The sequence below is a fragment of the Lepisma saccharinum genome, chromosome 4, assembly GCF_977018435.1.
Source record: "Lepisma saccharinum chromosome 4, izLepSacc3.1, whole genome shotgun sequence".
NCBI lineage: Eukaryota > Metazoa > Arthropoda > Insecta > Zygentoma > Lepismatidae > Lepisma > Lepisma saccharinum.
Window position 1 is genome coordinate 100,649,463 of NC_139232.1, and position 15,662 is coordinate 100,665,124.

The 15,662-nt window shown below is 38.0% G+C and overlaps 1 protein-coding gene across 1 annotated transcript in view; it reads left to right on the forward strand.

The window, feature by feature from the left end:
- The first annotated feature begins 6,534 nt into the window (after nucleotides 1-6,534).
- dia (diaphanous related formin 1) overlaps nucleotides 6,535-15,662 on the forward strand; it is an 87,717-nt gene continuing 78,589 nt past the window's right edge. Inside the window, exons 1-2 of the mRNA XM_083120956.1 lie at nucleotides 6,535-6,664; nucleotides 13,826-13,901. Of these exons, the coding sequence (XP_082977082.1) occupies nucleotides 13,866-13,901 (36 nt within the window). The 5' untranslated portion in view covers nucleotides 6,535-6,664; nucleotides 13,826-13,865. The remainder of the gene's footprint in view (nucleotides 6,665-13,825; nucleotides 13,902-15,662) is intronic.

Below are 15,662 nucleotides of genomic sequence, written 5' to 3' on the forward strand. Positions count from 1 at the left end.
ACAGCTCAAAGCGCAGTCTCAAGTGTGTTCTCTTGCACAATGGCAATGGATATGGAGCGGTGCCAATTGGTCATTCAGTACATTTGCGAGAATAACATATTGACATCAAAGTGATAATTAACTTACTCAGATATCATGAGCACAACTGGATCGTTTCCGTGAACTTGAAAATGGTGAACTTTCTCCTGGGTCAACAGAGAGGCTTCACGAAATTTCCATGCTATCTCTGCATGTGGGACAGTCGTGCTCGGGAGAAACACTGGGTACAGAAGGAGTGGCCCATCCGTCAAACTCTAGAAGCAGGCATGCCCAATATTGTGAATGATCCAATTGTCAGTAGAGAAAATTGTTTTCCTCCCACTCCACATCAAGCTCGGCTTGATGAAACAGTTCGTGAAGGCGTTAAATCCCGATGGTGATTGTTTTCAACACATAGTTTCTGCTTTTCCTACTTTGTCCTTTGAGAAGATCAAAGCTGGTGTGTTCGATGGACCTAACATTCGTGCCCTTGTACGTGATGAAGTATTTGTCAGGAAGATGAACAACAGGGAGAAGGCAGCATGGCTGTCTTTTGTGGCAGTTATTGAAAACTTTCTTGGTAACAAAAAGGCAGATAACTATGAGTTTCTTGTTAGCAGAATACTGTTGGTATTTCGTGATCTTTGGTGCAACATGAGCGTGAAGCTCCATTTCCTGAATAGTTACCTTGATCAATTCCCCAACAACCTAGGTGCTATTTGTGATGAACAGGGTGAGCGCTTCCATCCATTACCTTCTCAATATGAAAGCCTGATGGCTTGCTCCGGTCACGTGACTAAACGTCATCAACTGGAGGCGAGATAGCTGCCATGTTTGATTTGCTTCTTCGGAATCAATGTTGGACCTTTTAGTGAATATAGAATTGTAATGCAAATTTAAGAACTGTATTCGAGTTTACATGACGTGTAAATATGCTTAAATGTGGAAGAGGTATGGTGTACAAGTCTTGTGTACTCAATTGCAGAGGCAATTACAATGAAAAAGGTAAGAGTAACATTCACATTTCTTCAAGAAGTTGTTAAAAATGAGAAATTTTTAGGGCAATTCCATGTGATTCAGTCACTACGAAAATATGCAAGTAACAAATGTATTATACTAAAAAATAAATAATAATAATAGTTCATGATGTAAACATTTCATGTGTCCGAAATAGGCATCAAATATACTCGTAAATGTGGACAACATGTCAACATTTTTTTTAGAATTATCAAATAATTTACCCTGAATTACAAACGTTGGTTAATATTACGTCTACCAAAGCAATTTGTTAGTGTAAATTTTATGCAAGCATTCGATAAATTATTCATATTATTTACACAAATTTTCAGTTTCAAAATGTGCTTAATGAAAGAAAGCTATACAACGGGGCAAAGTTGATGCATGTGTACATTTATTCTTATTTTATCCCGCTTTATGCTTCTTTATGCTAATCGGAGGCTAATGGAAGATATGCAGTGTTGCCAAGTTGGTCCTTTTGGGGCCAGAACTGGCCCTTTTGAGTACGTACTCAGCCCCAAAATTCAGAAAAAGCCCCAAGGGGCTTTTTAGCCCTACAGATAGAAATCTTGCTACAAATCTAGCCCTTTCAGTAATGAAATGCTTTTTGGTATTTTAGTAAACTGCAAAGAAGAATTCACTTAACCGACCGTCCTCTGCACCTGCAAGCTCGTCCTGCGACCCCTCCTGGGGAGCAGGTAGCAAGTGCACATTGTCACTTTTTCCCCTTGTTTCTGGTTTTGGTATGCTGTGTAGCCCGAGGTGAATTACGGATAACGTCGATTCCAGAAAATTCGAATCTTTGTTCAGTTGCATTGCATCTGGTCCTTGAAAGTTCACAGAAGTGCGGTGCGGAATCGACGAATCGTTCATAACAGTGAGGCTCGCCCAGAGACTAGTTCGTGCGTGCGGCCGTGTGTGTGTGTGTGTGTGTGAGTATACGTGTGCATGTATATATGAAGAAGGAATATGCCGAAAATGTGTAATGCTTTTGTGTAATCTACTGCACCACAATTTACGGGGGAAATAAATTATTTAAGTTAAGAAAATTTAATTTAGTTGAGCGTATGCCCCTCATCTTGACAGTTGAAGAGTTGTGGTTCTTGAGTTTCAGAAATTTTGCACCAAAACACCCAAGAATTAAGAACCAGATCTTTTTTTCAGTGCGCAGCCGCACCTTTGTAAATCTAGCCCCTTGGATGTGAATTTTAGCTCCATTTTGGGTGCGATTTAGCCCGTTTTTTTCTCGTGCTGTTGGCAACACTGAAGATATGTTGTACATTTAAATACAAAGGTGCGATGTGTAACAAGAACGTCGATGAAAAATTCGTGTGTAAAACTATCCAAGAATATATATATTACTTATGTTTCAAATACAAATGTTTTCACACAGAAAGCATTTTGTTACCTAGCTATGTTAATATGAACTACAAATGTATTAAATTTTTAAAACTGTTTCATATGAACTGCTTTTTATTTTTTGTCTTTGTGAAGCTTCAATGTTCGTAACTTTGATTATTAAATCAGTGTTAATGTTTATTGTTTCATAATTTATTAACATTTTTCACGATTTTTCTAACGGAATGTAAAAAACAGTGTAAGGAAATATTCCAAATGTTTATTTCCCAAGTGAACGTTAAAATGGAAATATTATTCTGCTTTTTTTCTCAATGAAACTCTTAAGTTATTGTCACAAATCTTACTAACTACAATGAAAAGATTCAATTTGTTTATTATCTTTAGTCCAATAAAGTCAATAGGATCGAAATTGCAATGTGACAAATTATTTACGTTTAGTCTTTATACACAGAAATGTAACATTGCCCTTGTACCAATTTCTTTCGCTTTTACTGCAAGAATATAGAAACTAAGGTTTTGTATTGAGATTGTATAGCTACACAGAATACCTGCATTATCTGGTTGATTAATTTTGGGTAAACTTAAAGACAATTTAATTGATTAGGTAACTTGGAAAGTTTACTATCAACCTAACATGTTTTTTATTTAATCAATTGATTTTACATACAAAAGTTCATACAAAAGCGGTTACGAGTTTTTCTGTAGCTGACCAATATTCCAGATAATATTTTTCAAAGATATACAATGTTTAAATATTTCCGACAGGAAGTTTCTAACGGTTTTCAACTCTTTCTTTGTGCTATGGTAGGAATTTTTGTGGTGGCCATAGTGACTTCCTGAATGAAAATTTTGGTGTAAATATTCAATATTATACATTTTTCTTCTAACTATATTCGTCGGGAGGGCAAATGTCAAAATTTAACTTCATAAGAGAAATAAATATACCTTAATTATCTACGGTAAAATTACGTCAAGGAGTTTACAGCGTTAAGACGATCGCCTCCAGATGATGACGTCTTGACTGAGCGCTGTGGTCTGAACCTCAAGATGGTCTTGTCTGTGGTCTTGTTCCATCGAGACCTCATGACGATGGAACAGAGATATCAAGGGTGATGGAATAAACATATATTGGCAGACTACTGCAGGAGCATCAAACGAGATTGCTCTGAAGACATCCACAAACGCCATAGCTACAAGCGAAAATTCCTGCCTGATTAGAACAAATTTGAACTTTGCCTCATAATAGATGTTACATGTTAATCTACAGTGACAAACATTAGTTCATAGTTATATTTGATTATAATAGAAAAATGTTCAAAATTCGACTATTAGAAATACTGGTTGTACACCACAAAAGTGATTTTGTACACTTACATGTTTTTGTGAATACATCTTTGCAAATACAATTCGCGATTAAAATTAACCGATATGCCATCTGGTGGGATTTTCAGGAAGTACTCTAAGTAGGATACGTTGTGTTGAAGTCGTTTAAAGCATGGGGAATATGCGAGAGACTAAGGTCTACTGTTCAGGTCTTTTTTTGCTCTAAATAGTTTTATGGGCCAGAACAAATTAAAAGTTTTCATGTGTTTCCACCCCATGGAATCAACAAAATGAAATTTGTAAATAAATCAGGGAAAACGTAATTGACAGAAGATTGGTATGGGGGATATAACATTGTAATCTGGCAAGGAAATTACGAAGAATGCACGAGTCTGATTACTTTATTTTTCGAGAGATAAATATATATTACCATGAAAGTAAAGTTCTAAATTGTACTTTATAATTAAAGCTTTTTTTCGAAAAATCATGAAGCGTCTTACCCAATGTGTCCATGTATTACGTATGTGTGAAATTTGAAACAGGTGCAAGTCGATTAAGAGAGAAGATGAAAATAGTTTGAGAATGAATTAATGTCAAATGTAACCAGAAAAAAAAGTGGACATGCTAATGTTAGTGTGGACATGTTAGTGTTTCATTTAGTACGATGTCCTTTTTCAGTGAGTATAGCCTGGTGGTGAAATCGTGAATATTATTATTAAACCAGCCTTTCTCTTTAGAGAAAGAACTGCAATGATATGTTCTCAATTTTCTCCTGTCCCAGCTTTTCAAGTACAGGTCAATTTCAATTCCTTTATTTTCAAATAATTTCCGAGAACCCCAGTTACAACATGTACATGACGTGCAGATGATACAGCACTGCTTTGGACAACCAGTGCGTATACATAGTTTCGTCTGCATTTTCCGTGTTATTTTTGCCTATCATAATTAAATGCTTCGTTCTCATTACAGCTTCTCTTTTGTTAGAGTACCTGGAATTCACATCGCATTCGCAATATTTAAAAATAATGGGTAATTTAAACGTTTTCTACCATACCAGTCGTGACAACACGCTGCTATTTTGTACTACTGCTGAATGTAAACAAAGATTTATCCTACTTAGAGCGGCCATATTGGAAGCGACACTAGCGCTCAGGTGGTAATTTTAATCGCGAAATAATTTTACGACAGGGTGGCCATAAGTTCCACAGACATACCATATCATCATGCGTGAGGCGTCAAAATTTCGCAAAAAAGGAAAATGTTGAATTACAAAAAATCTGTAGCTTACAGGGAAAAACAACTTCAGATTTGAATTCAGCACACTCAAATTAGATAAGAACAAGTGCTGGTATCAATGCAACAAAAATTTTGTTGCCCAGTGTTATTAACAGATTCCTTATTAATCATTATTCTTAGAAAATAAGTCTTATTGGTAGGTGTGTGCGGGACAGAATTTTCTGGGTCGGCACGGGAAACTTTTTAAATCCCGATTTTCGAGACGGAAAATGTTCGAAATTTCCGAAGCTCCGAAAATCTCGAATTCTACATGTCATTTTCACTTTAAGTGATTGTTTTTGCATTTATGGAATAAAAACTAACAATTTCCGATAAGTACCAGAAATTTACCATGCAGAAAACCTAGAGAATTAACGACTTTTAGAATGACCTTTCGGTATTTCCCGACTCCTATAGATCCCGAAAAGTCCGGAAGTCATATCCCGAAGGTGGGATCGGGACGGGAAATTTTTATCCCGTTCCCGGCCCCTACTTTTCGGGTCCCGCACACCCCTACTTATTGGCTTATGTTTTAAATGTTTTATTTGTTTAAAACATGTTTTATTCTGTTCTTGTTTAAAACATTAAAAACATGTTTAAAACAAAAAAAAGTTTTTTTGTTGTTTTTTCGAAAAAAAAAACAACAAATTTTACCAACCCTGAGAATAATACCATATATGTAATACTGTACTTTTATTTTTATAGTTGTTATTAATAACTGACATTTTTTTACGTGATAACATACTTTTCCTCGTGGCTAGTAAATATTGTTATCTATTTTATACATGCACATTTATCGAGTAGAACGGTTATTTATTACAAAAAGTATTTTATATTCTGATTCATGTCTTGCAACGTCTAGGGTTTTCTTCAAATGTCAAAACAAAAAGAACGAAAATACGAGGAGGGAATATCGGATAGTGCATAGTGTGTCATGCGCTTATCCACTTAATACATTTTTTAAAATAATATGGTGAGTTTTTCCGATTCCAACTCTCGCAGTTGTATTACACATAATCGCAAGTCGCAACAAGAAAATACTTAAAAAAGCGTAGTGTAAAAATCTATTGTTTTGTATTATAGACCAATGGTAGCTAGGGACGACCAAAATTAAGTGAAGTTTAGTGCTCTTTGTGCATAAACATACTACATTTAGCCCGTCTGAACCATGTCTGAACTATCCTTCCGTTGCGCTTTGATATATTAATTCTTAGGTTCAGGAGAATGTAATTTTCGGAATCTTCTGACTTGCTACATAATCTTCAAGATTTGCCAAACTCGTTTTTGTTATCGATTTAGACGAGAAATTCTTATCTTCGTTGAAAATATCGTTTGAATAGCCATCCTATCGCGCTCTAATGTAAAGCTTAGGGCAACGAGACGACGAACGAAATTCTTTAGGGACACAACAGGGGTGACGCCTCTGGCGGAAAAGTTTGGCAATGAACAGTGGTAAAAGAGCTGCTCTTTGTTATCAGCAACACACTCGAATGTGTAGAAAATATTCTGTGAACTGAACTTGACGGAAATTTGGATATTTTAGTGAATAAACTGTGCTGTATTTGATGTGTGTTTTGTGTGGTAGTGAATTCTGTTGAAACGTATGATCTCGTTTTTAGAAATTCGAAAATATGCTGCACGACTAAAAGAATTAACAAATACTTCTAATCTGGTAAGTGTTTATTGAAATAGAAAGTTAAAGTATGTCAATTGCATGGAGTTCGAGCTACGCCCTAATGTTGGCGGCCAAACCCACTAACAAGTGAATACAAGATTTTGGAACTAAAATTGAAATTCATAAAACAACTATACGTGTGGAAAATAATTTTATTGAGGCGTAGAAAATTGCATTAATTCTCACAAACAATGTAAAATAGAGGACTTGTTTCAAGAAATTTATTCATTAAGGGGAGATCATTCATGAGTAACATTTGAACACTAAAGTGAAATTTTAATACAAATTGAGGAGAAATTAACAATATTATTTGTTAAGTTGCATATATTATGTCCTTGACTTTAAATGGTCGTAGTAACTTGGTCATTGCAGAAAGTCCTCCGTTTGTATTCTTTTACATTCTAGCTTCTTGCCTTGTGTAGGGATTACAGTGCATTAAGTTTGTAATGGTCGGATTGATCATTACTGGTTTTGGGTAACAGTTTCATACATCGCAGACAGATTTCTTCAATTTTACACAAGAAACTACGGAACGAGTTTTAATACCAGACCACTCTCCAATTTCTATGAAATTTCGCCTACTCGCTAATTGCTAACTCTGCGTTCAAGGAAGTGGCGAGGGTGTAAGCAATAGGTGCGCAATTTTGTTCATTTAGAGTTTTGTTAATTTGGTCTATGCAAGATACACATGGAAACGCTATGTAAATATGTATATATAATAATAACGTAAAATAAACCAATATAATCCTACTAGAAATGTTATGAATTGCTGAATTAACTCAAAGAACTACAGTACTGTTAATTTTTAAACCAAATGTTTAGGGACTAAAAAATTTAAATGCTATGTGAACCCCCCCCCCCCCTTTTTGTAATTCTGGTGAAAATATATAGTCTGCTACCTTGGCACCCAGGGTGAGGTGGAAGTTGAGATTGAAACGATAATACAAGGGTAGTAATCCAAAGGGCCTCAATTAAACAAGGGACAGGGGGGGGGGGGACTTTTCACAGGTTGTGATGTTCATGAACTAGATATACATTTGTAATTGATATGCACAAAGCAGTATGATTAGGGTAACATTATAGTATAAGGGAAACGGATTTCTTCAAATTTACAGGAGAAAGTACGGTATAATTTAACAATACAGGAAATTTATCCAATTTGTTTGATATTTGGGATACTTACTAATTTGGGCCTCGTAATCACGAATCTGCACTTAAAATTTGGCGCTCACGTATAAATTTGGCGCTTATTTGGGGGCAGGTGAATCAGGCCAATTTCTAATATGTCTTTAACAGGGATTCTATAGAGAAAGCCGGGGTGCTGGAGTGGAGGCGGGGCCGGGTTAGCGGTTGGGGGCGGTAGGTCAATTACCCCAGAGGCGGAGCCCGGAATCGGTGGGAAATTTGGAAATCGAGGGTGTAGAAATAACAACTTAATTTAGATTATTTTGCTATTTCCACTTGTGAGCGCCAAATTTTGACTGCAGATTCGTGATTAGGGGGCCAAAATTAGTGAGTATGCCGAATTTCAAACAAAATGGAGAAATTCCTGGTATTGTAAAATCGCTTCGAAAGTACGTACGGAAATCATTTTCTGTAGCGTTGTGGAAGTTCGTGAATGTAGTTTTGATCCATTTTAATTGCGAAAACATGTCGTTTTCTGCGAAAATCTCTGTCCGACACGCTGTTTCTGCTGCCACCATTTGCTTTCTGCACGAGAATACAATGTTCCGTGTGTTAAGATGACGCAACCCCATAGTCAGTGTTTCAGCCTCGCCGTGTTTTCACTAGAACATGACTTGTCGAGTATTTTTAATTTTTTTTTAACTATGCTTGCCTAACTTAACCTAACCTTACGGAAAATGGTTTTTGGGTCTAACGTCAATGGTTTTCGGAGCTAACGTCAATGGTTTGTGGGGCTAACATCAATGGTTTGTGGGGCTAACATCAATGGTTTGCGACGTATTAGCATAATTTTAAATCCGGGCACGAAAGTAGGTATTTTCCGGTGCACGAGGTTGCAACACTGCCTAAATCGACAAAACACTCTCACAACGCACCCTGAACCAGTACGCTATCACCCGCCATAGTGTGTTACAGAATTGAAATAACAAGTAACAGTAAGTACTCGTAAATGTAAGAAATAGACATTATCTTACAGCGCAGAAGGAATAACTTGGCAGTGGCATCATCTCCCACCTTCCCCTCTCCTTCCAGAAGCGAAGGCTCATTCGCTAAAGCGGACGACAAGGTGACGTTCAAACCAATCGTAATCATTCCGAGATGGATGATGCAGGCGTGCAAACCCCCACAATGGTACATTAGTCTTTCGAAACAAACCGCAGCTACGAGCGAGTGATTTCCAGGCTATTTTGTTTCTTTGTTAGTGAGGTTTATTTTGCTGGTTTTGTCATTGTTGTACAAATGAGCACTGGCGTAAAGAAAGGTAAGCCCTTGCACAGCAATGCAAGATAAATAGTTTTCAAAGTATATAAGTACTTTGATTGCGATGAAAACAAAACCACAGCTGTTCACAGAATGTCTGTGGCGACAGGTGTCAGTGAAAGATATGTGTGGAGAATTTTGAAGGACAAAGACAAATGTGTTACGAGTGCGAGCGTGATACCCTTTTCAACACTGGGCAAAAACCGACCGAACACCCAGCAACGTGTCACAAATCTGGATTATTTTGATGAAGCAGTCGTGCTCCGAACAATCCATGATTTATAGACGAAAGGCATTGTTGTCACCGTACATAAACTGACGAAGAGAATATTAATTTTAAGGGTTTGCGTTGGTCGTTGCGTATGATCAAAAGAAGATTAGGGTTCAGATTTAAAAAACACAGCGTAAGCTACTCCTTGAACGAAACAAAATCGTTGCATTGCGGCAACCATTTTTGCGTTAAGTTAAAGAACTGCGCAGAGAGCAACCCCAACGGTCTTTCATTTACATGGATGAAAGTTTCGTGAACACACACCACACTGTCCCCAAAGTTTGTCTGGATTCCAAAGATTCTGAGGGGAGGGGGGTTAAGTGCCAACAGGAAAGGGTCCCAGGTTTATTATTGTGCATGCCGGTGGTGAAAGTGGATTTGTGGAGGGGGTGAAGTTAGTTTTCCTTTCAAAAACAACTACTGAGAACTATAATGGGGAGATGAACACTAACAATTTTATGTTGTGGTTCAAAGAACAGCTTTCCCAATCAGCCCCAAATTCTGTTATTGTGTGTGACAATGCTCCATACCACAACAAGTTAATGGAAAATATTCCAACATCAAACAGCAGGATGGATGAAATGAAGTCGTGGCTGTCATCTCACAATATTCCACATGCAGAAGGTTTGCTGAAAGCCAAATTATATGAAATAATTAAAATAAACATCTAGCAGTGCTAACATTAAATTGAAGATTGGTAGTTTGCACCGCGATCTTTAATCCTCGTACTCTTACTTGTGCCATGATTTCCTTCATAGTAGTTGGTAACGCTGATTTAGCAGAGAGTGACGTCTCTGCCAGGTTATTCCTTCCCGGCTGTAGTTAGAAATGCATTATTTCACCTTAGGAAATGTTCCGCATTCCAAAATAGTACGTTAGCAATGTAAAAAGTGTGAAATATATGATTTATAGGTGTTTCCCTTATACTCTAATAGTACCATGATTAGATATAAGTATAACAAACAGTCTTGTTTCACCTACATCATATGTAGTGGTAACGTCGTGTTGTATTCAAGGGGTCCCGGGTTTGAGACCTGGGATAGGGGGGAGCTGAAGCACCCAAAAAAAATGACCTTGTAACCCCCCCCCCCCCCCCCCGATTTTTATAGTATGGTAGATGCATTTCGACTGAAAATAAGAAGAACTAGAAGTTACCTTTCTTAATATTTTCCATTTGGCCAATCATGTATCGCCAAACTTGACATGATACCATTCTGCTTGCCTGGTAGGTGGATTATTCAAGGGCTGTGAGATTGTTATTTGGTTGGAGATTCAAACGGTGACAAAGAATATGCACATTTTCAGCTAAATGTGTATAATTGCTAGGAATAAAATGAATTTTTGGTACTAGTTTACTATCCTTTGGACAGATTTCTTCATTTCTACAGAAAACTACTTACCATAATAAGTTCCTGTAGTATTGTCTAACATCGGGAAGGTGTTTTGTGTGATGTGGGAATGTTTCATAGCGGAAATTCAACCATTGACGCATAGCCCCACAAACCATTCATACATAGCCCCACAAAATATTTCTGGTAAGGTTAGGTTAGATAGGGTCACGTATAGGTTACAATAGTTAAGAATTGGTTTTGAAATAAATATGCGTAGCCCCACACACCATTCTCGCATAGCCCCATGAACCATTGACACATAGCCCGACGAACCATTGACACATAGCCCCACAAACCATTTGCGGAAACGTACGTTCTTCAGTTACAAATCACACTTTGATAAAAAAAACGTGAATACATGCAAAGCAGATAGGTAAGTACAAATGTCAAAAATTGACAAAACGAAGAATGTATAGGTGTCCGAAGGATAGTAAACATTTACCTGGAAAGGTTCCAGACATTCACAAACAAGAACACCACTCCGGTTTATTATAAGTTCTGTATTAAGTGGAGTCTCCCTTATCGCACAACACTAGAGCAGTCTTGCGTTCTGACGTCAGATGTGGAATGCCCACATTGTTCGGATTCCACTATAAGCTGTGGATCTCATCACGATTCGCCTCTGTGCATGTTGTGGAAGTAAATAGAAATCCAACCAACTAAATGCTGCAATAGGGTGCAAAAATCAGCATGCTTGGGCCTACCAGTTAATTAATTATCATTTGTGATGTTAAAAAATAATTTCTGCAGTACTGTCACAAGAAGCCCATTTTGATTCCAGGATGTGAAAACAAAAGAGCTGCATGTGAAGATGATATTAAAGATAGGATCCATTTTTCCAGTTCTTGGACCACCTAATTTAAGGAAAGTGATGTGTTAATTGGAGTTAGCCATTTCAGCTCAGAAAGTGTCGAAAAGCTACAATCTTTCGCCGCCCACTACTGTTGTGATATGGACAGTTTAGAGTCTGATTTAAAGCTGATGCCTAAAGTTACGGCACGTTACGAGGCAGAAAGGAAACTAAATAAGAATCCTTCAGCTGCTGCTTGCAATGGTTGAAACGTTCTAAATTGCTTTTCACATTTTAAGTTTTGTTTATTGCAATGTGCATATCCCATCAACAGCTAAATGTGAAGGAACATTTCTCTAGTTTGTGGCAAATCAAGTGTTATCTTTGTGATCGGATTGGCAACTAGAATTCGAGTGCTCTATCTATTCTCTCAAATGTAAGTTATTTAGCAAAATAGTCCTGGACACTATTTTTATGCGATGGAAACATTTTCGACCCCCCCCTACCTTGATCCAAAAGTTAGGTCCCAAGTTACGCTGCCTATATTAACCCCCCGAGAATTGAAAAGGAAATCTGTAGCCCCCCCCCCCCCCAAGTTGGAGCTGATAACCGGTGGAGGCACATGGTGGTTTGGATCCCAGTTTAAATTGTAGGTCCAGTTCCGATTATCCTTTCTGTGCATAAAGTGAACTTAAGCAGCTATGATTTAGGCCAGTTCTTGTAGACTTACAGAATTTAAGCAGACTGGCGGGAGAATTGAACCTTCTGTACTATGGTACATTGGGCAGTATTCGGTTGTTCAAACAGAAGCTCACATTATTTCACTATATTTCCTTGCACACAACAAACAAAATTGGCCATGAACATGGCTGCTTAAGAAATGACTGGCTGAAAAAATACACTTACTAATTAAATTGTTTTTCTTTAATTATCCCATAATCGTCCCAACTTCAAATTCAGTTATGCTATAGTGTAACCTTGTGTTAACAATATATTTCAGTTCCAAGGAAATCACAGATATGCATCTTCAAAAGTTCAAGGTCCAAACGTCAAAGTGGATGACTTTGAAAAGATTTTATTCTAAATATAGTGATGTGATACTGTTGGTAAGCTTATTGCATGTCCTTTCAAACAAGACTACAACCAGCTATCTACGTCAATTAGGGTAAGAGCAATTATCCATGAAAGTCTCGGGTGCAGACAAAAAATCGACAATTTTTTATTTTTGAGCCCCCAAAACTCCATAACTACGCCACACAGGAAGCTACAATTTCTCAGGTTTTCATATCTTTGTGAAGACTACCAAATAGTAGAGTTTCAGAAAAATCCGAGATGGTCGGGTCAGAGATGACACTTTTTTTGTTGATTTGAAATGGTATGTCCTGCATGATATGAAAAATGGGCGTTACTGTATATAAAATGCTCTTTTCTCATTTAAAAGATATATCAATGTTATAAAGGGGGGGGGGCATGTGGGGTACTCATTACCCCAAGGTTGTGTTAGAACTGTCAACATTACTAAACCAAATTAAGGAAAAAATCACCTGAAATGACTAAATTTAAAGTAAAGTAAAGTGCTCCCCTGTGCTTTGCACCATACCATGAAGGCGTATAGGGGATGTGGCGTTAGGGCCCTACACTTTCCTGATCTCGGCAGAGCTGGAGGTGATGTGATCAGCACCACTCCCCTGGCTGCCTTTACCCCCCAGAGTTTCCTCCAGGCACCCACTTTATACGACGCTGAGTGGGTGCCAGAGCTGCTTGAACAGGTTGAAAAAGTTTTGGTTCTTCCCTGCCAGGGATCGGACCCGGCTCTCTCACATGGTGGCAGATGCCCTAACAACTGAGCTACCGCGGCTGCACCTCAAATTACTACATACAGTAAAAAAGTTTTTGGGGCACTGTATGTCCTGAGGGACCTTCCAATAACACAAATATAAAGGAATATGTTTTTCATCAGTTGTGGTTACTCTCTGTATTTTAAGACTGGACATTTATATTTTCTTTTCGTCACAAGTGTATACTCATTCTTATGTAACATCTTTAAATATATTCAAAACCTTCTCTGCACAGCATAGTACTGTATTCCACCTTTTTAAATATATGTGTTTCAGCCACTTTACAGTTGAGAAACACAAATTTGCAAATTGTATGTGTGAATAACAAATTATTGTTTATTATTATTTATTAAATCATAATGTAAAATAGTAGTGCAAGAAAATTTGTGGTAGTATGTTTGAAAATATTTATTTTCTTTACAGATGGAGAAATGACAGTGGTAATCTGAGTAAGAGTATTAGCATGTCTCGGGCTGATAAAACTAAGTCTGGGAGTTTCGTAAGTATTCATCTCAAACTTTTTTAAATAAGCTGTTCAATTTTAGGGGTAGAATATTTGCATACAAAATGAATTACTTGTTATATATAATTGTTATTGATCCCATTTGAAGCATGACTATTTCTTTGGTGTCAGTTTTTGATTGCTGGTGATTTTGTGCTTGTAGTTTAGGCCAGTTAGATTTTTTCATTCTTAGTAGTTTAGTTAGTTAGGTTTAGTGCATCCGCACTTTCTTTCCTCTCCTATACATACATACATACATACAGGGCTTGGACAAAATAATATGAACACCCATCTAATATGGTGTGGGACCACCTTTGGCTTTGAGAACAGCCTCAATCCTCCTGGGAATGGATGCATACAAATCCTGGATGGTAGTCAGTGGGATGCTATACCATTCCTCAACAAGAAACTGCTCCAATTCCTTGAGATTGGCTGGCGGAGGGAAATGCACCCATTCCCTGGTTTCCAATACTGACCACAATGGCTCGATAATATACAAATCAGGTGACTGTGCATGCCACGGAAGATGTGCAAGTCCGTCATCGTGCTCATCAAGCCAATCTTGGACACCAGCAGTATGAATGGGGGCAGTATCATCCTGGAAGATTGTAACCTAAAATGCCTTCATACACCTTGGCAGTTACCCTTCCTTTCAGTGACAATAGGACCCAGTGAATGCCATGAAATGACCGCCCACACCATTACACTACCGCCACCATGCTTCACTGTTGGCACCAGACAGTCTGGATTGTATGCTTCGGCCGGTGTTCACCATACGTAAACACATCCACTGGTGGGGTGGGGAATAGTGTGAAGGTTGATTCGTCGGACCACAAAACATGTTCCCATTGGTCGGTAGTCCAGGTTTTGGCAATAGCGGCTCTGCCATGGATATTCTGCTAATGCAGTTCTCGGTGCACTGTTTTCATTGACACTGCATTCTCGACACACATATTCAGCTCAGCAGTCAGTTTGGTTGTGGTGGTCTTCCTCTGGAAGCCAACAATCCTCCTTAATGCTCTCCTGTCTCTGTCAGTTTAGTCTGCCACTATTCTGTTTCGCAGACGTCGTTTTCCCCTGCGCTTTGTATGCTGTCATGACGGTAGGTACAGTAGCTCGCGATACTTCAACTTACTTTGCGACTGTTGTTATGGATGCACCAACTAATCGGGCACCAAAAATTTGCCCTCGTTGGAAGTCTGTAAGTTCAGACATAATGGTAGTGCAACACAACACGAAGCCGTTCACAGGCTTACTGGTGGCTCATACCTCTAGCAGAGGGATCATAGGACACGGAGGAAACAAAAGACGCGTGCCAGTGCAGTCAGCACATAACTTCGAAAATGGGGCTCATCTAATCGGGTGTTCATATTATTTTGTCCAACCACTGTATGTAGTGCTTCTCAACATGAAGAAGGTCCTCTCCGATGGCATAGTGTATCATTGTGTTCGATACCTGGTGGAGGCACATAGTATTTTAATTTCACTTTTAACTGTAGGTCCAGTATCTATTAGACTATTTGCGCATAAATGCAATTAAAACAAAACTCAAGCTTAACATGAAGAAAATTTCAAACTTCTGCAACCTCCTTTTCATAAGTAATTTTTTAAAAAATTAATTATCCCCAAAAATACTTAGAATATCTAAAAACAGTAGAATTGTGTTATCCAAGTTTAATACTTTGCTATGCCTCCTTGTATACTTTGTGAGAATTATCCAGCATGTAATGTAATGTATAATTATTATCCAATTGAGCC